The following is a 24616-nucleotide window of genomic DNA, read 5'->3' on the forward strand; positions in this document are numbered from 1 at the left end:
TAGGGCCTCACAGCGTGCTACCTGCCAGTGAAGCCCAGCTCAAACCGGGCCTGGCCATTCACAGGAGACCACCACACAGCTACCATTACAGCCTAGCAACGCCGCCTACCCCTCACGTAAGCTTTTATTGCCCGGGCCGGCACAGCACTGCTTGTAGGGCCATAGCACAAAGCCAACCCTGAAGAAAAAGACACAACCCCTAACCCCACACTGACTGGGGCCCGCTCTCCCCTTCACACCGCGGGGCGGGGCGGGCCGTTACGCCCACCGCCCTCTCTTGCCCCACCCCTCTCCGCGGGCTGGCGGGCGTTACGGCTGTTACAGGCCTTATGCCCACCTACTCCGGAAGGGGGCGCTGCGCGGACTGTGCGGACTTCCTAGCCTGTGGTCTCGCTGCTTGCGTCACGTGAGCGGAAGCGGCCCTTGTGGGCAGCGCGCAGCGGCGGGGGCCGGAGGCGGAGGCGTTTCTTTCCCTGGCCCGGCCCGGCCCGGCCCGGCCGACCCTGGCTCCGCGGTGAGAGCGGGGCGGCCCTGGGTGTGGGGACCTGCTATTCTTTCCTCCACGGGCCTGGCCCCACCGGTCGCCCCGGGGCGGCTTCGCCGTGTCTGGGCCGCCGGGCTTGGGGTGGAGCTGTGGCGGGAGGAGGGCGCCGCGGCTGTCTCCGGCCGGCGGTTGTGCGGAGGGTTGTCTCCAGGGCGGTGTCTGCAGGACTTGCAGGCGGGAGGCGGTGAAGTTGGTGCCAGACGGACCCTTGGGAGGCCGCCGCTGCTATAAGTAATTCCTCTGAGTTTTCCGTTAAATGATTGATCTTTTGATTGACTTTTGGCTATGAACGGCCTTGCCGGGGATGTTGCAGTTGATGCTCTCGAGTTATGTTTTAGCCTGATGGGATGCAGAAATAGCATGTCTTCCTGTTTACACATTCAGAGAGGCTGAGCAGTGCTCACTAAGTGGCCGTACCCAATTGTGCTGTTGAATTCTTCCCGTGTATTTCCCGGAGAGGCTGTGTCTGTGTTGTGGTGCCTTGGATAGATTGCATGTAGCCAGGCTTTGTCTCTTAACAACACTGGAAAAAAAAATGCAGCAGTGTCTAAAGGGATTTATTAGAAACTGGCAGGGTCTTGGCTGTCTTGAAGCATTTTTCTGAGGAAGCAGCTTTCTCTCCAGCTCCTTGTGCTTAATTTTAATTCTGTGTTACTTTGGGACAGCAGGAGTCATGTGGGAAGAACTTAGTTGGTCCTGGCACATTGTGAAGGTTTTGGTGGCTGTGACTAAGGGGGTTGAGTTTGTAAAGGAAAGTGGACTATATGTCAGAGCAAGTCTTTGATCTTGGGTTTAATGTGTTCTGTTTCATGGGAAAGGTGTATCCTGCACTACCTGGACAACTTGTGTTAGCACTGAAATGGAAAAGTTAGCGAGTTGCATCAGTCTGAATGTGTTTTAGAGCAGAAAGTAAAATCCTCGATCAGGAAGGAAAGGGGATATTTCTGAAATACAGCAGGTTGTTGGTACTTTGTGTGTTCATTTTATGCATCTGTTGAAGGGTAACAGGAATGACAACCTGATACAATTTGGGAAACAGAAGCTGGGCCCAGCACTTGATGAAAGGGGAGGCAAATGGTTAGGCAGCAGCTATGGAGTGTTACATTGCCATAGGCCTGTCATATAAACAGTGTTTCTTTGGATGCACTGAGCCCTGTACACTGTACAGTACTGATTCCAGCTTGATATATTGACCCTTGTTTTCCCAAAACCCTTGGGTTACTAATTTTTCAAACTAGTAGGTTCCCTAAGGTGAGAGATGAGGTGGTGGCCAGCTGAGCTGAGGCATAGTGGGACATAAAAGATAAGTCGATGCCTTTTCTGTTCCAAGTGCCACAGGAACCTTTTTGTCTTTGCTGTGTGTTTGTCAGAGAAAGCAACCCAGGCATCTCCAAGAGAAAAAAATCCAACCTAAAATTTAACTCCATGTATCGTCTCAGCATCAGGCAATGTAGCATGTGATGTATATTAATCATGTTCTTAACACACTGTAGAATTTTAAGGCACAAGTTCAGGGTAATATTGGAGCTTCTGTATTTAAATAAAAACATTGAAATTGATGTCGAAGTGTTGCTCTTTTTTAGTCTACCTAGAATCTCTCTGTAGTATGAGGAACTGTTTTGAATCAGGTGAATATTGCTAATTCCTTAATTTTATGGAGCTTTGTGGGGGAGGGTTGTTTTTTTCTTATCCAATTGATCTCTGCAGGCTTGAATATTGGATGGTTTTATTCCATCCCCCACCGCCCCAGATTTCTAGAATTTGGTGGGGACTAGACCATGCTTTGCCAGGAAACCAGGTGATTATACTGAAGTTTATCTCAGAAGTCTTTCAGAGTTTTGTGACTGATGTGAGATTTTATTCTTGGTTTGGTGCATCGTTATTTTAATGCTGGTCTTGTTTTACCTCTGCAAATCCTTCATCATAAATGAACGTGCTAGAACTACAGATGCTTTCTTTTGAGCCTGTTGCATACTCACTTGAAGGCACTGCCAAAGAAAATCAGAACTCTCAATGAATGTTTTTAAGCAAACCAGTTGTTAATGCGAATCCCACAGATCTGAACAGCTTGCTTTTCTTACGGGCTGTTCTTCTGACCCTTGGCTTTTTTCCACTGCTGGCTGTAGTTACTGCAGAAGTGAATCACTTGTAGGGGAAACCCTGTGAACAGATCCAACCCTTCCCCCTCCAGTCTCTCTCTACCTCCTTTTCTGTTCCTCTACCTCCCTCAAATCACCTGAAACCCCTATTCTTAATGAGGATAAAAACTAGAAAGCAAATTTCGGGTGTTGTTAGGAAAGTACTTCTGCTGTTAATGGCAGATACACCACATTCATGCAACCTAATGGTCTGATTTGGTATGTGATTGCATCATTGACGTTAAACTGTCTCCACCAATGTACCAGAAGGTACCAAGGGCAGTCCTTGGTGGCCTTGTGCAATCTCCTGTGTTTGCTGTTACGGGCTATGAGAGTGAATAAGTAATGTCTGTTTACTATCTTTCAGCAGAAGTCTTTTAGCACTTGTTTAGAGGGTTCAAAGTCAGCACTTGATTCCTGGAAGAAATCTCTTGATTTATTACTAAGCATACATACTTTCTTTCTTACTCTTTTTGAAATATCCTGTTACTCCCTTGTTAGATAAGAAACTCCATAATCAAAAGTGTGTTCCATTTCTGAGTTCCAGTCCATGCATCCAAGAAAAGGCAGCAAACTAGTCAAACCTAATGGACTTATCTTTGCAAAATTGTGTTTTGGCCTTTTCAGATCTAGATGGCCTTGAAGTTGAACTTTCTACTGGCTACAAAGATGCATTTCTTTATTCCGCATTACTGTAACAATTGCCAGACCTTCATTTGAGGATAAGAAGGAAGAAGAACAGCCTGTTACATTTAATAGTATGTGGTAGCTGGCAAGAGCAAGGAAGTAGGCCTTTTCAAAACATTAAAACACAAAACAAAGAAATCCAACACTGTACTTCTAGATGCTCAGAGATTTGTTGCCTTAGGTGTGTATCTGCCCCCATAGTTTGCATCTTCTAGGAGCTATTCTAAGAAAGCTTTTGATGAAGAGACTTCAGTAGCCAGAAAATAAATCTGACTTAAGAAAAATGTATTAAATTTTATTACGTGGACCCTCTGCGATGTCTTCTGTTTTTATTAATTAAAAAAAGGAGTAGTAATGCCTGCTTGCTGGGTAAAGTTAAGTTATAAACGTGGTGCCACTTGTGGTAATAATAAGTTTGTAGTAACTCTCCAGGAATTGGCAATGATGAATTTGACAACAGATAACCACCGCAAATGTTCACTACAGAGGTATTAGCCTGGGAAAACTCTAGCACAGACTGTTTTTTGGTGTTTGGGTTTTTTGGGTTTTTTTTATGGTTGGTTGGCGTGGTCTCTTTTTTGCCACCGAATAGAATGTGATGTACTTATTCTGCTTTAAGAAAGCTGTTGGAGCAGGATACTTGAGAATGCTCTTACAACGTGGGATCGAGTACTGATTTAGAATTTCCCTTATGATACCAAGGGAGGAGGGAGTGAGGAGGCACGCAGGGACACTGATCCCGAATCAGAATGATTTTTTTCCCCCTACCAGAAGAGAATTAGGATGTGTATGTGGTACACCAAGACCCAAAAGTAATGATTTGTTAGATTTGAAATTGTGGCATCAGAGTTGGTGGATTGATACAGTACGTCGTAGCAGTCATTCCAGAATGCACTCCAGAAATTGTCCTGCAAAGCAGGGAGCCAAAGATAACTTTTTCTTCCTCTAAATGAAACGTTATTTTCAATTTGGTCGGCCAAATGTATAATCTTGATTTGGTGAAAGAGTCCTGAAAACTTTATTGACGGTTTTAGGTATATTTGAAGGCTTCTGTACTTTGTTTCATGTAAGGCCATCACTGTAGTAACTTCAGTTTCATATTCTCTATCCTGTCAGATTTTGTGAGGTTTTTTGTTCACCTGTCTTCATATAGATTTTTACCGGATCCACGGCATTCATACCCATTCTAAAATTCCACTACTTAGTGAGGGAGTCTTTTTTTTTTTTTTTTCTTGATTCCCATTTCAACTTCTTTTATCAATGCCTTACATTCCACTTTACTGCTAAGAAGCTTTTTGTTCCCTATTAAATTAGGCAGAAGGATCATCCTAGTGTTGATAAATCACAGTTGTCTAACTGAAGTAAGATAGTAAGCTTTATCATGGATTTTTTTCTAAAGTTGGCTGGTCTTCTGCCTATCTATCATGCTTGTCTAGATTACAATTCATTAAGTTACCTGTAAAATTTAATTTCAAAAAAACTGCAGTTGCTGTAAGTAAATGACTAGTTCTTTTTTTGTGTGTGCATTAAATGTGCCTGAATGTATTATGACTTCTTAAAATCTTTCAGCTGAGAGAAAATGACTGCAATCAAGCATGCTTTACAGAGGGATATTTTCACTCCCAATGATGAACGCTTGTTGAGCATTGTGAATGTGTGCAAAGCAGGCAAAAAGAAGAGAAACTGCTTTTTGTGTGCCACAGGTACGTAGTAATACTACACTGTATTTCTCGTCTTCGCTTTTGTTTTTTATTCAGTTGCGTTTGTCTTAGCTTTATTTATTCTTGCCCCATATAACCCAGGTGCTTTCCGTTTCTCATGGAGAAAATCAATTGTAGCTTATACCGCTGTTACTGCTTCTATTAAAAAAATAAACAAAACTCTGTACTTTTATTCCCAGATCTCATTGTAATTTGAAATCACAGAATCAAAATTATTTGTATGGGACTGGTGGGCTTTTGAAGGAGGTTTTATATAGTGCTTAAAAGGGGATTTAGTAGGCATTTAGGCTGATCAGCCTAAATAAAATGCAAGAAAGAGTACTGGTTAGAGTCCAGGGCAGAGGGCTCTGGAAAGACACTGTAACTGAACTAAGCTCTAATGTTCCTTTGCGTGTATGTGTATTATATTATTTCTCTTCAAAAAATCAGGTGTTTTGGGTCAATCTGTCAATAAATTAGCTTGCTAGAATTTTTTTTTTGGCTGAGGAATCTCCGAAAATGTTTTTATTCTGACTGTAATCCCCAGTTACTTCTGTGCTTTGTCAGTTATGTGGCTATGGTCTGAGGTCTGCTGCACCAAAGAAATATCTGTAAATTGGGTTCATTACTTCACAAACCGTATAGAAATGTTTATCTGGTTGACTGAGACTTAAACTGAGCTGTGGATATTGTGGATGAAAATGTTGAAACGGATCTCTTTCCATCAAATAAATCTTATGAAATCTTCCCCACAAATAATTCATTTCAGAAGTTGAAGTACATCAGAAACAGACGTTAAAGTAATTTTTGCATTTTGAAATTACTCCTTTACTTCATTTAACAGTGACAACGGAACGACCAGTGCAAGTAAATGTGGTAAAAGTGAAAAAATCTGACAAGGGAGATTTCTACAAAAGGCAGACTGCATGGGCACTTCGAGATCTTGCTGTTGTTGATGCCAAAGATGCTGTTAAAGTATGTGTAACTTTTTTTTGGTTTATTGCTCTGCTCAGATCATCCTTAGGTTCCAAGTTAGAGTTAACTTCCTTGGCACTGACTGCTTTAAAGCTTAGATTGATAACACATTAATTAGGAATTAGTATGGTACGTTCCTGTGGTGCTTATGCCTACATTTTCTTCTAGTCTTTCCAAGAGTATAACTCTGGTAAACTGAGTGAGAGTAGTCTAGATGTGCTTGAATAGCAATATTCTAAATATCTGCCCTGTTTATTGTAATGGTCTCTCAGTGACTGTACAGTGCCTGTGCTAAGGACCAGTACTTTTTTGTTTGTAAATTTGTATTTGTTTTATGTAAATCTTTATTCCGTGCTTAGTTTCCCCTTCAAAAAAATTTGTGAATATGTTATTAATGACATTGAGCTACATGTAATGTTTTTTGCTAGGACACTTAAAACATTCTTAATAAGCAGTACATATGCTTTTGAAGGTAAGCTCTTATGTCTGTTCTCTAAATCATGACATTGGGCATTTGTTGGAAAGCGTACAGTCCTGAGGTGGTGTTCTTTTCCACAGAAGGCAGTAACCAATTTTTGACGATTTAAATTTATCTGTTGTCATAAACTAAGATGTACAAACAGAGGTGAAAATTCTTCATCCCATGATGTCTGGTTTTATGTTCTGTTAACTGGTGATTTGGAAGAATAGTGCAAGTTAAATTCTTTGATTTCCCCCCTCCCCATTGTAGGTCAAATATGTTTTGTTATTTCAGTTATCCACATACTTGTTGGCTAGATTTTAGATTTTCCTTTCTGTTCCTAAATACCCTGTTAAAGAATTGCTTCTTTCAGGTTAAGGTTCCATTTAAAATTACACCATCTTTCAGTGCTTTTTCTTGCAAAACAGAATTTGGTTAACTGCTTTCAGAAATGTGCCGTAACGTATATACTACTCTGAAGAGTGATTTTGAATTTTTTTCCAAAAAACAAATGTTGCATACCAAACTCTCTTGTATTAAAAAACGTCACGATTAAAGTTGATAGGCACATCATGTTTTGGTTTCCAAATGTGACCCTGTGCAACTGTTTTGATACAGGCCTTTCCTGCACTAGTTGTCAGACATCTCAAATTTTATGTAATGATACTCTTTGTTTAGAATTGTATGGTAATTATATTTATCAATATAAGCTACAGAAAAAAACAGAACTGCTTTTATTGTGCTGTACAGGAAATACCATTGCCCATCGTGTGCAGTTTCATGTGCAGCCTGCTTCTACAGATAGTAGTGATGATATAAATAATAAGTAGCAGCAATAATAATTTTTACAATCTATATATAAGAAAGAATTTAACATGTATCTGAGACAATAATGATTTTCATCAGAAGGAGGCTGCACCTTGTAAAATGCTTGGAATATGATCTTTAAAACAGACTATTACCAGTTACAGTCCATACTGAGTTTGTAAGTGGCTGTAGAAAGGAAAATACTTTATTCATTTGTTATCAAAGCAATGTTCTCATCAGGCAATAAATCTAGTTGAAAATACTTCTATAGTAGTTTTTTTACCATTAAAATTCCAAATGATCTTTCTGTCCTGTTCAGTGCTATTAAATACTATTACAGATATAAAATATATAAAGTGCTCATAATTTTTCCCCCTTGCCTATTCCTCTAAGTCTCCTTGAATTGTGTTGTATCTGTTGTCAGTAATTCCAGCTACTGTTTTTAGTTTCAGAAGGTTTACGCAAGGCATTAGTCATTCTGAGGACAGTGTTTCAGGGCCGACAGCACTGTCAAATGGTTCTTGAAACTCTTACTGATCTCTGTATTATGTGTTATTGTTGCCTTACCTGTTTTGACAAAATACTGTCTTCATAGTGTGGATTCTGATTTTTCATTTTTAATGTTTTAGTACCTTCATTAAGGTGCATCAGGGTGCCAGTGTTGGTTTATCAGCGTGAGGTTGGCATCTGTGTAATTTCATTTTTATCCTGTCATCTCAATAATTAAATGAGTAAACAATCTCTGCTGCTCAGAGAATCATTGGACTGTTGAGCCTGTAACATATCTCATCTTTTGCAGGAGAATCCTGAATTTGACTTGCATTTTGACAAAGTGTACAAATGGGTTGCAAGCAGCACAGTGGAAAAGAACACCTTCATTTCATGTATCTGGAAACTCAATCAGAGATATCTTAGAAAGAAAATTGACTTTATTAATGTTAGTTCACAGCTTTTGGAAGGTAAATTTCTACAAATGTATGTTAACCACAAAGTTTAATTATTGATGTAAAACATATACTAAAAGAAAAATAATCCTAATCCTGATCTTTTTCCTATTTAATTTTATTCTTTTATATTTTCTAAGTCTTCAGATCAACAAGGTGACTAAATAACAGATTTTTCTGTTAGAAAACTGAGAACTGAGACAAATTCATTAATGAAGTTCTAAATATTGATAAGCTTATTGTATTTCTAAGACATTCTGTTTCTTGAACAAAATAAAATCTACAAGATCTGATAGGTCTAAATGTGTAACAGATCTTTTGTTCCCATTTTTGTTTCCCCTGAATTAGAAAAATGCTTAAAAAGTGACTCTACAGTAGCATGCTGAAGGTTATATGAGGTTTTATGTGAGATTTCTAGTTTATAAACCCTATTACAGTTTATGTGACTGGTTGCTAAGAAGGCTTATGCTTTATTAAGTATTTTTACAGTTGCATTATCTCTTAATAGTAAAGCCTTGTCATGGAACAAATCCAAAATATAGCCCTATACTAGCTATTATGAAAAAAATTAACTCTATCCCAGCCAAAACCAGCACAAGCCTAGTGAGTTAGCATATCTCATGTTGAGTGTGGCAGAAGTGAACTGTTGATACTAAATACTAGACTGGCTTGTGCAGGAGAACGTGAGTTAGAAATGTAGAACAGGGTGGATGATAGCATTGCTGTACTTTGGACTGAAATTTGCTTTTAACCAACCTCTAACTTTTCAAGTTCATGCAATATTAAAACATTCAAACTTACTGCCACTTAAAAACATACACACTGTTCATACCTTGTCTAGCTAACATTCTCTGCTTCCTTTCCTCTGCTTTTCCATACCTTTTAATTCTTCAGAACTGCCTAAAGTTGCAGAAGGTGCGTAACACCTCTTTCCTTTATTCTGCTTTATAAGCAATTTTTCTTAAATATATTTTTTCTGGTTTTTTTAATAGTGCTTTGCATAGCTTATCAAGTTGCTAGAGATAAGAGATGTTTCAAATGTCCTAAACGCCTTTTGGCTGGACTGCATTAATGTTCTGTAAATTGTTTGTCAGCCTTTGAATGGCTTGTTGAATTAAGTAAGCACTGCCATGAGAAATCATAGTTCATGAAAACGTGATTATGTAATTTTCACTTACCTTACTTTTCTGCTGTGAAACTTACCTTGAGCATCAAACTATTTTTTATTTATTCAGTGATATATTTCTTAATCAACTTTAATATGTTTCCCTTATGCTCTATCTACCAAAAGAGACAGTCTAACTTCTACAGATCTTCCGCTAACAAGTCTAGTGTAATACTGTAATAGATTCTGTTGTTGATTACCAGCATGAGAGGTAAATAAAGTGAGACAGTATGTCCCTTTGTACATGCAATAAAGGAAGACGACTATTTGTATTTTGCTAATGTTCCGTAATTTGGAAAACATCACTGTAAGGAACCAGTTCTGTAAATCTTAATGAAGCCCATGGAAGACTGAGACTTGAAAAAAGTGTATGTAGGTAGCAGGTACTTTTTATGAAAGTTATTTAATGGATTAATTTACTTAAAGATAGTGGAACAAACTTAAGTATAAATGCTTGTAACTTTCTGCACTTCATAACGTGTTTTATTTCCCTTCTCTATGTAAGAATCCGTTCCAAGTGGAGAGAATCAAAGTGTAGCAGGAGGTGATGAAGAGGCTGTGGATGAATACCAGGAGTTAAATGCAAGAGAGGAACAGGATATTGAAATAATGATGGAAGGATGTGAATATGCTATTTCTAATGCTGAAGCCTTTGCAGAGAAGTTGTCAAGAGAGCTACAAGTGCTAGATGGGGTAAACATTTCTTCTAATGTACACTCCTTTTGTATGTTGAACCGTTTCCATTGATACTGACTTCATAGCTTTCTTTGAAAAGGTTGCTAAAGTGTTCTGCTGCATATTTAAATATAGATGTGTATCTGCTCCTAAGCAGAGCTACGTTCTGTCTGTTACCAGATGTTAAAGATCTTAACTTTGCTGTTTACCTTCCAGACCTTCTGGAGTGAGTTGCAGGCTTTCCAATGAGGAGATGAGAAGTAAAAAGGGAGGCATTCTGCAGATACTTTTCTTGAAGGCAGTGGTGCAGGGAGAGAGAGAATAGATGTTCATATCCACGGATGTGAACTCTTACGCCTAAAATACTACTCTCAGTGTAGTTAGGAAACTGGCTTAGTCTAATAACGTTGCAATATTTGGCTGTCTGTAACAGTACCATATTGTTTGCTATTTTGCTTTTTAAACAACCCAACATTCTAGAGGTCACTTACAAAACTTAAGGAGATGTAGGGGATACAGTCTTGACAGAACAGTCCACAACCTCCTCAACTTGTCAAGGTATATGTTTCTCTTACATTTTGAAAATGGCTGTTAGCATAGAGATAGCTGATCTTGCAACAGAAAATGTGACTTTATCACTTAAGCTGTTTTTCTGGAACTAAGAATGTTCTAGAGATTACTGTTTGGTTTTTATTTTTGTGCAGATCAATACTTCAGTTCTAAGAACCTGAGCAAAGTTTTGGTTTTGTATCTTCTCTTTATGCAGTAAAGAAGTATTATAGACTGAGGGGCTGCTGTGTTCAATAACACTTTAAACGAGAAGTACTACAAGCTTATATTGTTTTGTCTCTTTCATAAAGAGCTTTGGAAAGTGTTGATTTGATGGTAATGGTGACAGAAGGAGACAGCAGAATGCTTTTGAGATATAAAAATGTCTCTTTAAATGTTGCGGTTTAATTTTCTGTACAGGCAAATATCCAGTCAATAATGGCCTCGGAGAAACAGGTGAATATCTTGATGAAGTTGCTGGATGAAGCTCTGAAGGAAGTTGACCAAATTGAGCTAAAGCTGAGCAGTTATGAAGAAATGCTTCAGAGTGTAAAAGAGCAAATGGATCAAATTTCAGAAAGCAATCACCTAATCCATCTCAGCAACACAAATAATGTGAAGCTACTATCAGAGATAGAGTTCTTAGTGGTAAGCATTTTTATTGTGTTTACTATGGTTGTTCATATCAGGTATAAAATTCTTCTAGGTTGCTACTCTGTTTAGCAACTATATATGAGGCTCACTTAAAATAAGGAGTTTATTTTTCTGTTTTATTATTGCAGTAACTTCAGTAAGTTTTTGTAATGATGGAATTGTATTTATCATTCTTGGTTCAGCAGCATAGCAAACTAACCTGCTTCTGGCTTATGGACAAGCACTGGAACAGGCTCCCAGGGGAGTGGTTGAGTCACCATCCCTGTGGAGGTATTTAAAAGACATGTGGATGTGGTGCTTAGGGAAATGGTTTGGTGGTGGACTTGGCAGTGTTAGGTTACCAGTGGGACTTTATGATCTTAAAAGTCTTTTCCAACCTAAATGATTCTATGATTCAATTCTGTGATTCGATTCTGTGACAATACTATGCGTTATTTTGTAGAATCACATGGATTTGGCTAAAGGTCATATAAAGGCCCTTCAGGAGGGAGATCTGACATCCTCTCGAGGCATTGAGGCCTGCACTAATGCCGCAGATGCCCTGCTCCAGTGTATGAATGTAGCTCTTCGTCCAGGTAATGTTTTTGTTAGACTACAGTCTAACATACAAAATTAGTTATGGTAGTGCCTTTATTCTATATCCCTTTCCAACTAGTCTCAGGTTTTGTTTCTGTAGATTGGGGGAATTGTGACCTCTTGTCCTTTTGGTTGCCACATACAATATATTACTACATATTTTGTACTCTGTGAAGTTCTTTTTTGGTTTTAGGACATGATATGCTTCATGCAGTGAAGCAGCAACAGCAGCGGTTTAGTGACTTGCGTGAGCAATTTGCACGGAGACTTGCCAGTCATTTGAACAGCGTATTTGTTCAGCAGGTATTATTTCTTATTATTTTTAGATGAGATTTTCAGTCACAAACTTTTCTTTCAATCCACCTAAAATTGGACATGTTCTGTGATGTAATCAGTAAATAAATAGACTGCTAGAGGCACTTCAGGCAAAGATAATGACTAAGCATACTGAACTACAGTTGCCTACAGAAGTCTCTTACATTTAAAAAAACCAACTTCTCTTTAATGGGCTTGCTATCTGAATTGAACACATCGTGTGATATATAAGGATTTATTTTAATTGTAAGGCTTGATTAATTGAGGAGAAAAAGCATTGACTTTTTTTAAGTGTGTCAGAAGCTGAGAACATTGGAGTTCTTGCTGAACTTCATGGGCCATAAAAAAAACCCAAACCCATACAATGTAAAATGTCTAAACCTTGATTTTTTTTTTTGAGCCTTAACTTGAAATATTCAGAAATCACTGTCCTGAGACTTCTTTCCTGAAGACTGGATGTCTTTTTTAGCATCACTTTTTTTTTTAATTTCTGTATTTTTTTATCTCCAATTAGTTTACTCAGACCCTCCTTCAACTCTATAACAGGCCCTACTATCTTTCAGTTCCAGTGAGTACATTGGGTTTGATACAAGCTTTTCTAACTAATTTTTTTGAGCTTGACTTATCTAACTGGCAGCTGCATCTTTGGCTTTACAAAAAGAAATTTATCCTTACCAATTGCAGAGCACCAGGCTTATGCCCCTTCTCACATCTGTAATTTTTATCAGCCTTCAAGCTTTGTTTGTTTATGAGCTAACATTCCTCTGATGTGATCTCCAGAAATTGCTAAGAGAGAGATTGAGATGTACGGAGGAAAAATATTTTGTGAAAATTGTGATATGTGTACAACAGTACAGATAATGCAATTGTGTGAAATTGTATTTATAAATAACAAATTCCATTTTTATACATATTAATGCAATCGGTTTTAGAAGTTTTCATTTTTATGTATTAGACTGTGTGCAGAAAATGGAGTAGAGTTATGCTGGATAGTTGTATAGAAAATTGCACTTGAGAGTACAAGCCTGGCTTTTTATGGCAAAGATAAGTACTTCCTACACTTTATTCACTTTGCAGAAGAATTCCGTTTCTACGGCATATTAAATTTTCTGCCTTTAGTTTCTGTTCTTCAGAGGGTATGTTTCTGCTGTTACTTCCCATATTTCGAAAAAGTGAGGACAGAGTATATGTCCTGACCTCTAAATGAGCAAGTAGAAGCTATGTTATGTAAGTCCTGTGTAAATGCATTCACAAAGTTTAAATATTGGACTTGCGTATGAAAGTGGCTGTTTAATGGAATGCCTTTTCTGATGTTTTGTTCTGAGGATTCTATTATTGAAAATGGTAAGAGATTATTACTATGTAATACTACATGTATTAGATTAAATATTTCTAAAGAGACTTTTCAGTGCTATTGAGAATCCTATTACCAATTTGCTTGGGTTTTTTTTTGTTTGTTTTGTTTTAACTCTGGTACCAATAGTGGCCTCACATTGTCTTTTGTATAAACTTGCCCTCTGAAAAACTTTGGCCTGCAGATAAAAAATACAACCTTGCTGTAAGGTTAAGTGGGAAGAATTCATTAACTGCAAGAGATGAGCCTCTGCAAAGCCTTTTTGCTTGTTGCAAAAGAAAAGAAAGTTTGTGTACCTCATCTTGAGGTACAGATCCAAGTGTTGAAGGTATAACAGATTTTTGTGTTATCCTACTAAAATGACCTTGATTTGTTAGTCTGATGAATAGAAAATAGGAATTTCTCAGTCCCATGTTTTGACAAGTCTTACTAGAATACTTTGTTACCTTTAACATCTAAAGAATTGCATTATTTGTTTAGAATGTTTCTTTAAAAAAAAAAAAGCACTTCAGAAAAAAACTGAGGCAGATGAAGATTTCTAAATTAAAATGGCAAATGAAATTACAATGATGTCTAGGCAGCTGCTAATATAAGCAAGCCATATTGTGCTTTGGAACTCATTAGATGGAAAACCGAAGTTGCATTGACATTTTGGCCTAAATATATTATCTTAGAAGTATGAAATTGTTCTTTTTTTTTTTTTTTTTAAAGCAAACAAACCCATTGTTGTCATTCAAACTACTGCTGTAAGCTATTAAAGTGCTTCATCTCCTTTACATAAAAATGAGAGTAGATCTTAAAACTTTTAAACAGAAATGCAACTTTGGATTGCTGTTCACTGCAGTGTTAAAAACTTTGCAGTAACTGTTACTAACAGCTAATGTAATTGTCTTTATTGTGTCCTAATAATATCTGATTAACCTTACTGTTTGTCTGTAACTTTAAAGATTTTTTTTTAACAACCAGGTTCAGCCTTCAATTAAAAGGCAACTCTGAGCTTTCTGCCTTTGAAATATGAAATAGTTTCAAGCTTTGAAACTAAGAAGTAGTTTAATAACAAACTCGCAGTATCATTTGGTAACAGTTAGTATAAATGTATGTGCAGTGAGAGGAAGCCTGATAATTAGGTGGAGAAGGTGCACCCAGAAGCACCATAATGTTTTGGAACAGACTTGAACAGCACGTAATTCAGGACAACCAGAATGATCAGTCCTGTGGAAAAGTTGGCTTGGAGAGAGAAATTTATCTTGGGAGGGAATTTGTCATCTAGCTTTATGAAGAGTGCAACTACTAAGCAAAAATAAAAAGTTATGTCTAATAAAGGGATATGAATAAAATTGTTACATGAAAGAAGCAACAAAAATTTGGATAGCTGAGTAATTCCTAGCAATAATATGAACTAGCCTCTGGGCTAGTGAAAGACACCAGGTAAATTACCTTGAACTATAATGAACTTGAAGATTAAAATGTATGCTGTAGGAGTGTTGCACACCAGGGGATAGGAGAGAGAACCATAAATGGTTCTGTATATCTAGTTTTTATAAAAGTATATCAAAGACCTGTTGAAGATATTTGCTGTATATCCCAGACATACATGCAGTGTGGAGTATGACCTCGGTAATCACATCAGCAGCTGGCTGGCTAATGCTGGCTGGATTCCACTTCTAAATTATGTGTTGCAATAACTACACTTTACAAAGTTAGCCTTTTGTTGGAGTTGGACTAAAAGATTGCTTTTTAGAAGGGAGATGAACTGTGTGGCCCTTCCCCACTGTCTGTGAGAATAAATGAATGAAGCTGTCTAGGACTTGTTCCTTTGGGTCCATTTGTGTCTCAGTTTATGTAGTTAAGAGAGCAGGACTTTAAGTGCCTGTTCACGTTGGATACAAAAAAGAATTCTAGCTTTATTCAGAAGCTGGCATGTTCCCATTGTATTTCTTAGTAAAGGTTAGTCTTTTACAGATAGTATCAAGGCTCATATCTTCATTTACTTTTTTTTTCTTTTAAAAAAAAAAAAGTATGTGAATGTATTGTGGAAGCTTTTAGGGCTTTTTTAACCAAAGACTTGAACTGATTAGTACCTGATAAAATAGAAAAGGGTGAGCCAAAGTTGCTTTAATTTTGACTCTGTGATCCAGACTGGCTTCTCTTCCAACTTGAAGAAATGCAAAGGCAGTTTTTTAAACTGTATAGCTTATATTTTGCCAACTTGTCATATCCAAGACAGAACTGTCCAGGAATGCCTCCTGTGCCAGGGACTGACATTGACTGACCTATGTAAACCACCTGCGTGATATGCTACAGGAACTGAAGACCAATTAGGACAATCATTTTGTGCTGCCATGGCACAAACTGTACTTAAGATCAAGTTCTGTTGCTGTATTTATTGCAAGCTCAGTAAAAAAGACTTTACAGAACATATTAAAGCCATTTTGAAATTAAGTCCCATCCTCTCTTCCATTAACTCAGGGCTAATGGATGTGAGCTCTGCTACATGACTGAACTGTAGTATTACCTTCCTTGCTTCCTGTATTACCCAGGAAGCTTTTGAGTTCAAACAAGTGAAAGCTTGTGAAAGCTTAAAAAAGCTAAATCATGTGTTGCTGAAGCAATATGATGTGATCTTCACCTAAAGAATAGTGTGTTTTTTCAGGAGATAAGCCAGAGAAAAGGAGGAGCGTGAAGTTAGTAGCTTGCTGTTAAATGGATTGGTTTATGCTACATGTTGTAAACTGTTTAGTAAACGTTTTACTGAAAGCGTGTGTGTGCCTACCTTTGTGTGGAAGGAGAGAAAAATGCATGTAAACTGATGTTTTAAGGCTTGGCCAAGGTTTGGCCAAAGTGGCCTAAAGTGAGTTGAATTGGAGCAGATTTTCCGAGGCATAGCGTAAAGCGCATCATTAACACCTAGGCCACCCATTGACTGGGGACTTGAAATGTCTTATGGTATATGGGAACAACATCTTTTTAAAAAGCAGCAGCTATGGATTATTTTTGTTTTGGTTTAGAAAAATAATGTAATAATCTCTTAGAATCTTTCAGAAGCAGTTGAACGCTTGTCATTAAATCTTCACTCAGGTGTACTTTGCATTTTCTTGCAAAAAATGCCAAATTGCTTCACCCTGGAAGGCAAAGTGGTAAACAGCAAGAGCCTTGCAATGAACGAGTTCGCTAAGATGCACTACCTGTCACAACTATAGTATCTCGGTGTCCATATTATGTTAGGCGTCTTTTCAGTCTGTGTATCTAGACTTTCTTTCTATGCAAGGTATTTTGATGCTTTTCTGTTTGTCTGGATGGGATGCTGTCTTCATTTTAGGTTTTTCAGGAAACTTCTAGCACATCTGTATAGTGCTTCCAGATTTACTTTAATACTTTCTCTTACCAAGGGTCATGATCAGAGTTCTACTCTTGCCCAGCACTCTGTTGAATTGACATTACCCAATCACCATCCGTTTCACCGAGATTTACTTCGATATGCTAAACTGATGGAGTGGCTCAAGAACACAGATTATGGAAAATATGAAGGGCTAACAAAGGTATGTGAAGTGCTCAAATGATGCTAGAGAATGTAAGTAATGTAGTATTTCTGAGAGTCGAAAGAATTGCCTGTGTGTGCGTGCATGTCCTTTTAATATTCCTTTATGTTAATTTTAATTCACTGCTCCCCTTTTCTTGTTTCTCTTTGGAATAGCAAAATTCGTTTTTTGGTATTTGTTGTATCCTGTAAATTTTTTTCTCTCTTCTGAAGTATCGTATTAATATTTATGTAAAACAAGTTTGCCATTTTGCAGTCTTCTAAGAAAAATAATTAAGCTGTTTTCATGTTGATGTGCTTATTGCCTATATGACATCTTTATTTCAACAGATCTTCATTTTACTTGGGAATGCAAAAAAACTTCAGAGTTCTCTTCTAAAGTAGATTGACTAGAAACATTTTGGCTTTGTATATATGTAAATTTTAACTACCTTGTTTGAAACTGACATGGAGTGAAAAAATTATTACAGAAGTATAGAAAATGTTTAGATACAAGTCAAGGAAAAGTTAGTCCTTACAGAACAAGTCTTTAATAAAAGTACTGTCATTCTTAAACTCAACCATGGATGATTTAAATTACTCTTAAAATGGCTTTGAAATAGTTGTTCTTTTGCTTTCAGTGTAAGGCAGAGTCAGTGAATGGTTGACATCTTTGTGATCTTCTAATAAAAAATTGACAGGCTTACATATTTATGTATTATGTGTGCTAAGTAACAAAATTTTGAAGAATGTAAGAAAAAATTCTTGGTGATCTTTGATAAATAAAATATTATTTTAACCTTTGTACTAAAAATCTAAACAAACCAGATAGTGATTATATATTTTTTAATATATATAATATATTTTTGTGTGTGCTACATAAATATATAAATACATATACAGTCCAAACCAGTTTGTAATTTAGTAGAACTTATATACTTGCTGGTATGCTGGTTTTTAAGATCTATTTAGCTGTAATAGAATAAAGTCAAGACAATATGTATACCTGTTAACTAACTTTAAATTTTTCTTTTAAGAATTATATGGATTATTTATCACGACTATATGAAAGGGAAATAAAAGATTTCTTTGAAGTTGCCAAGATCAAGATGACGGGCACAACTAGAGAAGGAAAAAAGTTTGGTAAGCTTCCAGGAGGCATATATCTTCTTCAAATCTTACTGTTTGCTTATAACATACTCATTATGACACCTAGGGCCAATTTTATAACGGTATAAAATTCTTTCCTTTTGGCAAGGTGGCAGAAGTTGGATGAAAAATATGATTGGTAAACCTTCTGACTTCCACAAGGATGTATTCTGGCTAGGATTAGTTTAGTGTGAGTATGGAAGTGAAGCTTTTAAAACAAACAAACAAACAAAACCAAAAAAAACCCCAGACAAACCAAAAACCTGAATACTTAGAAAGCAACAGAGATATAGGTGTATTTATATATTGGCTATTGTATATTTTAAAGTGCACTATTTCAGAACTTGTTTAAAATATTTATATTTGCCACAGTTCACCAGTTTCCAAATTCTAAATTCAGAAATTATGTGCAGCTTTAACTAGAAAATTCTGTCAAGCCTATTTTGGGTCCTGAACTTATGCTTTGAAGTTTGATGGTAGAGAACAGAAAGTAATGAAAGGAAGAAAGCAGGAAGTGGTGAGGCCTGATTGAGGGAGGGAGAAGCTGGAAAGATAAGTCTTGGCGAGCTGTTGGACATGGAGGGCGAGTGGTACCATAATGTGTCGTCATCAGAACAGTTAAATTCATAAATCCTGAAAAGATTTTTCAAGAACAAAACACTTTAATACAAACTGATTTCTAAAATAGTCTAAACACTTTATCCTGGCACTTCTTTTGTGATTAGCGTTTGTGAGGAGACAGTTTTTGTAGTGATTTCCTACCTTCTGCATCAGGTATTTTGGAGAAAGAGGACCTTACGCTTCATAAGCGTAAGAGCTGCACCTTGAGAAGGCTTCTGTTGTGTATTTGTGCAAACTTCAAGCATGTTTGAACTTTGCACAGAATAGTCAAGGAGGAAAGTAGCAACAGTTTCTTTTTAACCAGTTCTCTTTGTTTGATTTCTTTTGTAGTGTTAAACTTTCACAATTATACAAAGAGTATGTTTATGTTTGAGTCTTGCTGGTGATGGACTGACATGCAAAACTTGACCCAAGTGCCCAGTCCTCTGAAAATTGGTAGGAACCAGTCACAAAGCAAAAACTGGAAGCTGTATCCAGTGGGGACTCTCCTAGAATTACTAATGTTATAAATAGTAATTAAGCCATTAAATAATGGTTATCAATGGCCACATATTTGAGGTCACAAGTAAATTAGATCAAAAAAACTTCAGTCCTCAGTACTAATCTTATAAAGAAGGAAAGCAAATTACATATGTTTAAAAAAATGTTCCTTATATAAATATGATTTCATTTCACCATTTAAATATCAAGTTATCCATTTTGTAACAGCTTATAAGTGTAATTTCAAAGGCTTCTCTGAAGGTAGTGGTTGCACGTTAATTCAAAATACATAACTTCTTAATAGTTATTTAAGGAATAGTGTAGATGCATAATGCTCCAGTTGTACTCAGGCACTAAAGATGACCTGTTTCCAAGCTGTGTTGGTGTGTGTTCTTGCCTTTTTCTTTTTTTTTTGTGCTTTGGGAGTAGCACTGCTGTTTGGATGCCTCAAATGCAGAGGGGATGCTGGGAGAATTCTGGCATTCTGTGCTAGTGCAAGGTTCTTTGTCTGCATTTTTATGGCAAAAAAAAAAATCTGGGTCGTGAGCATTCATACTTGTCTTAAGTAGTCTTTTTTCTTTTTTTTTTTTCCTTTTTTCTGATGAAGCCAAGACTTTGATACTTAAATACCATAAAATCAATGTGGGAAAGAGTGCTACTGCTGTCATATGTTTATATGATGTGGCTTCTCAAAAGCCACTGTGGCTCCCCTGGTTCTCCAGGGCCTGATCTTTGCCTGTAGTTTTTCACATTCTGTAATATAGTCCCATGCGTTTGGAAATTGAGGATGATGAAGTGGGACCAATGCATGACAGATGCAAATGCCAAATATATCAGGCCTTTTTATTCAAAAACTGCCAAAACCCCCAAGGTCTAAAAACTAGGCTGGAATTTAATTCAAGTTTGATGTTGTAATTGTCAGTAGTGTTGCCTACTTGAGAACATCTGGTATTTAAGACATGTTTGTGGCCTTTTAGAAGTACTTACTCATTCTATTACAGTAGGTTCTGCTTGCCTGCTCCATTTTGGGGGGCTTGTAGCATCCATCCTCATCAAGATCTTCTTAATACCACATACTGCTTTTAGTGTATGTATGCAAATGCCTTTTACTGGTTAGGGATTCTCTATTTACTAGAAATGCTGATTTACTCTAAATTTCATATTGAAGTCCACTTGAGGAAACTGTTTTATTTTGCAAAACCCAGGAAAAATAAAAAACATCTTGTAAATTTTTTTTACTATATATTTATTGTTTTCATCCTTTCCGAATTTGCAGTCATCAATTTTTGGTGCAGCATGAATACAAAAGATATATTCTCTATGTAAACATCCTGATTTGCGAACAACAGAAAAGGTTAGCCAGTCTTACTGTCAATGTGAATGATTTTGCAGTATTGGTGTGTGTTTTTTTTTTAAATTGAAGAGGTGGCCAATATGTCTGACTCAGTACAAAATTACATAAATACATTTTAATTTCTTCATGTCTATAATTGATTGATCTTGAAACTGAGTCTTTTGCAATTTTAACTCTGATAAATAAAACCCTAATTTAATGGACTTCTCAATTTAATAGAACTTAAATACATGTTACCAAAAATGTTCTTTGAACACACTGTATAAGAAAAAGTAAACTTTAATACCTAGAAACTTACTCTGTTTTCCATGTAGCTTAGATACTGAATTTCTAGAGTAGTACCTCTCCAACTAAATGTGTTTGCAATGTAGTTACTTGCTGCTTACAGTTCTCCGCATGTTTCTTTCCAGTTAGAGCTTAACTTGCATCTTGTGCATGGTTTGTGCAAACTGCATTTTAACTTGTCTTTGTCTTTGATGCTTGCAACCTAATCCATCCCAGCTACACTGCCTCGAAAAGAAAGTGCTGTCAAACAGGAAACTGAGAGTGAGTATAACTAGTTGCATTAGTTGGTATTGTCAATGCATGTGTGTCAATATAAAGACATAGTGCTGCATCATGGAAATTATACCTAACACTGAAGTACTCTGTTCAGAATGAAATAAGCATTAGCAGAATCATGGTTTTTGCAAGGCAAAAATGAAGCACGGTTAAGTAGCCCAGCATGGAAGTTGAGAAGGTTTGCAGGTAAAGGCAACATCTTTTGGTTTTCCCATGCTACTAGTTGATCTAAAAAAAAAAAAAAAAAAAGTTTGTGTCTGAGAGCTTGTCATAGTTTTCAGCTCTTCCAGTAGGTTGAGGTAACAACATTTATTAGATCTATAGGCTTTGTCTTGTTTGTGTCCCTAGGCTAGATACCAACACAGCAGTTAAAATGCAAGTTTCATCTAAGTGTCTTTGTGGTTGAGATGTGAGAAGTTTACACGGGGGTCAAATATTGATGATTTTTTGGTCTTTTTTGTTACTAGCTTTCTCCATCCTGTTCCAACATTTCTGAAAATTTAGGAAAAAATAGAAAGATAAGCTCCTTACCTAGGAGAAGACCCCACAATATGAGGAAGAAATGTCTGAATGTTAATTATGATCAAAAGGAAGGGGGAGTATTAGCAGTAGAGTTCCTATAGAATTATAGATCCACCAAAATAGCTGGAGCAAACTCTGTAGACAAAAGGATGTTAACAGCAGAAAGATCAAGATGAAAAAGTGCCTGTGTGTATATAATTTTTTTCTTCTTGTGGATTAATTCTTATGCCTGTGGCAGCCTGTGCCCAAAGTACATTCAGAAAGATCATAACTGGTCTTTGGTTCCAAGCTTTCAAGGAGAGTATCTATCCCAGTGTTCCTACATTTCACAATTTTGTTCCTTTTATGCCTTTTTCCATACTTTACAATGAACGCGTATGTAGCTACATTCTACTTTGAAACTTGTTGAAGTATTTCGTTAACAAGAAAAGAACGTATTTATAGCAAAAGCATTTGCAGCTTAGACAAACATAGAGTTGTTTGATTTTCATGTAGGACTACTAGCAACTCTTGATCTCATACGTTCTGTAATGAACGTGTTCTTCTTGAGTATTTTATTCTGCCTTTGCTTCCCTCCTTCATAGTGTCTTTATTTCACAGGTCTTCATGGAAGTTCTGGAAAATTGACTGGGTCTACTTCTAGCCTAAATAAACTCTCTGTTCAGAGTTCGGGAAACCGTAGGTCTCAGTCATCCTCACTGCTGGATATGGGAAATATGTCTGCCTCTGACCTTGATGTGGCTGATAGAACAAAATTTGATAAGGTAAAGCCAAAATGTTGCATAGGAGTCCTGCTTAGTTTTGTATTAGAAGCGTCTTGCATATCCTTCTTGCATAGTTTAAAGATCTGTTCTGTTTAAGTCTTAAAACATGCCAATTTCATATTCTATATGCACCACACATCTAAAGGCAGTTTCTAAGAAATATGTAGATCAGAGTATTATTCTCTGATTATAAGATTCCATTTAGTACCTTTATATGCTTAGTGTGATCTATAAAGAATATCAAGCATGTAAAAATGGTCTGTTAAGTTTAAGCCAAATATGCATTTTTAAGCAAATAGGAATTGAACTGATGGATTCTTCAACTGATTTTTTTTTCTCAATACAAACTTTCATGTGTTCTGTCGCATTTTATCTGTATGTAAACAAAAGTGAAAGATAAGAAAACATAATTTTGTTTAAGCCAGGACCTGAGCATGGCCCTAAAATTTCATTCTAACTTTGATGTGAAACCAGTATAAATCAGTTTTCAGCTTTAACCAATGTCCCTAAGTTCTTACTGGAGTGTCCTCAGCATCTGTTTTGTGGTTGGGTTTGGGGTTTTTTTCCTGAACCTTTAAAAGTGACAGTACTCCTCACTTCTTGTGGAATTAACTCCTCAGTACTGTGGAGGAAGAAGGAGCTGTTATCAGAGTAAGAGATAAAAATAATTTTCTTGTTCTCCATTGAATTATTTGATGGAGATGAGTATTCTTCTGACTTTTTCGAATCCTTGCTCCATCTTTTTCTGGGAGGAAATATATGCCTGAAACAGTTATTGCACACCTGCAGCAGCAACTTGTCTAGAATTAAAATGATAGCTTTTAAAAACAATTTTATATATATATTTACATTTTTTTTCAACAACAACTGACTTTTATCTCACATCCATTGGGGACATGTGAGTGTGACTAATGTATACAGAGTTGTAAGCCATTGAGCTGACCTAGTAGGTTTTTTCAACATTTTTCTTTCAAGGGGAATTTTCAGTAGTATGGATTTAGTATGTGGCTAGATTGGCTTCATTTATCTAAATTATTGCATGTCTTAATCCTTAAAGACTCGCGGAGAAAATGCCGTGGTATATAAAGATGACAGAAGTATGTCTAACACCTGACTTACAATTTCAGTAGTTCATGTTAATAAAATTAAATTAATGAATTATTGCCAAAATAATTTAAATCTAAACATCGTGATGAATACGTCTATTTCAGTACAAAAGCTGCTGTTGGTTTCTGTAGCAGCTAAATAGAAAGTTTTTCTACAAAGCAGTTATCTTCTACATACACAGTTTACCTGCTTTTCTTCCCTGAGGCCAAGCAGAAAAGAGGTTTTCAGAACCCATGACTTACTATTAAAATGTGAATGTTTTCATTATAGCACAAAAGTCCTTCTTCAGGCTGTGACTAGAAAACTTCTAACTGTGGAAAAACATAGATTGTTCTTTTCTTCCCAGTGTTACATGGAGGAGAAGGGACTATGTTGAAGATGCAAGTATCACTTTTAAAGATAAAAGTACAAGCTGCTTCCATTTCTGTTGAGTAGAAATAAGACTTCTAAAGCTTACTGAAGATAGAAAGTATAAAATCCTATGCAACAAACAATTAAAATCAGTATTACCAACTGTTCATAATATTTGGTGTGTTGATAAAATATTTGCCTGTCTTTAGATTTTCGAGCAAGTACTAAGTGAACTAGAGCCCCTGTGTCTGGCAGAACAGGACTTCATCAGTAAATTTTTCAAACTACAGCAACATCAGAGCATCTCGGGAACAACAACGGTATGACTCTTTAATTCTGTCACTAAAGTAAAAAATATTGAACAGGCCTCATAAGAGACCTGTTTAAAAGATAACTTCTGAATATATTTGGCAATTGCGTGATCAATAATTTTTCTCCATTAGCTGGCAGAATCTTTATTTTTGGCTGACCAATACAAAATCTATTAAAGAAGGACTGATATGTTTCTTTTGCCATGGCTTTGCTTCCTTGTAAGATCACAATAAACACTTCTTCATCTTATGAAGAAGGGAATGAGGAGTAATTGTAGATAGTGGTATATTCTGGGGACCATGACCAGAAAAGTACCAGAACCTTGGAAACCACTG

The 24616-nt window shown here is 36.8% G+C and overlaps 1 protein-coding gene across 11 annotated transcripts in view; it reads left to right on the top strand.

Moving 5' to 3' along the window:
• Positions 1-369: 369 nt before the first annotated feature.
• EXOC1 (exocyst complex component 1) overlaps positions 370-24616 on the top strand; it is a 32119-nt gene continuing 7872 nt past the window's right edge. The window contains exons 1-15 of one of the 11 annotated variants that reach the window (XM_054824153.1): positions 370-514; positions 4939-5072; positions 5914-6044; positions 8111-8270; positions 9150-9170; positions 9926-10113; positions 11065-11292; positions 11741-11873; positions 12068-12177; positions 12704-12757; positions 16933-17082; positions 18098-18203; positions 21166-21210; positions 22348-22511; positions 24179-24289. In XM_054824153.1, the coding sequence (XP_054680128.1) occupies positions 4949-5072; positions 5914-6044; positions 8111-8270; positions 9150-9170; positions 9926-10113; positions 11065-11292; positions 11741-11873; positions 12068-12177; positions 12704-12757; positions 16933-17082; positions 18098-18203; positions 21166-21210; positions 22348-22511; positions 24179-24289 (1725 nt within the window). In that variant the 5' untranslated portion in view covers positions 370-514; positions 4939-4948. Of the gene's footprint in view, positions 776-4938; positions 5073-5913; positions 6045-8110; positions 8271-9149; positions 9171-9925; positions 10114-11064; positions 11293-11740; positions 11874-12067; positions 12178-12703; positions 12758-16932; positions 17083-18097; positions 18204-21165; positions 21211-22347; positions 22512-24178; positions 24290-24616 lie in introns of all 11 variants that reach the window. The other 10 variants (XM_054824152.1, XM_054824156.1, XM_054824154.1 and 7 more) reach the window with 10 other exon arrangements.

The sequence above is a fragment of the Grus americana genome, chromosome 4, assembly GCF_028858705.1.
Source record: "Grus americana isolate bGruAme1 chromosome 4, bGruAme1.mat, whole genome shotgun sequence".
In the NCBI taxonomy this organism is placed as follows: Eukaryota; Metazoa; Chordata; class Aves; order Gruiformes; family Gruidae; genus Grus; species Grus americana.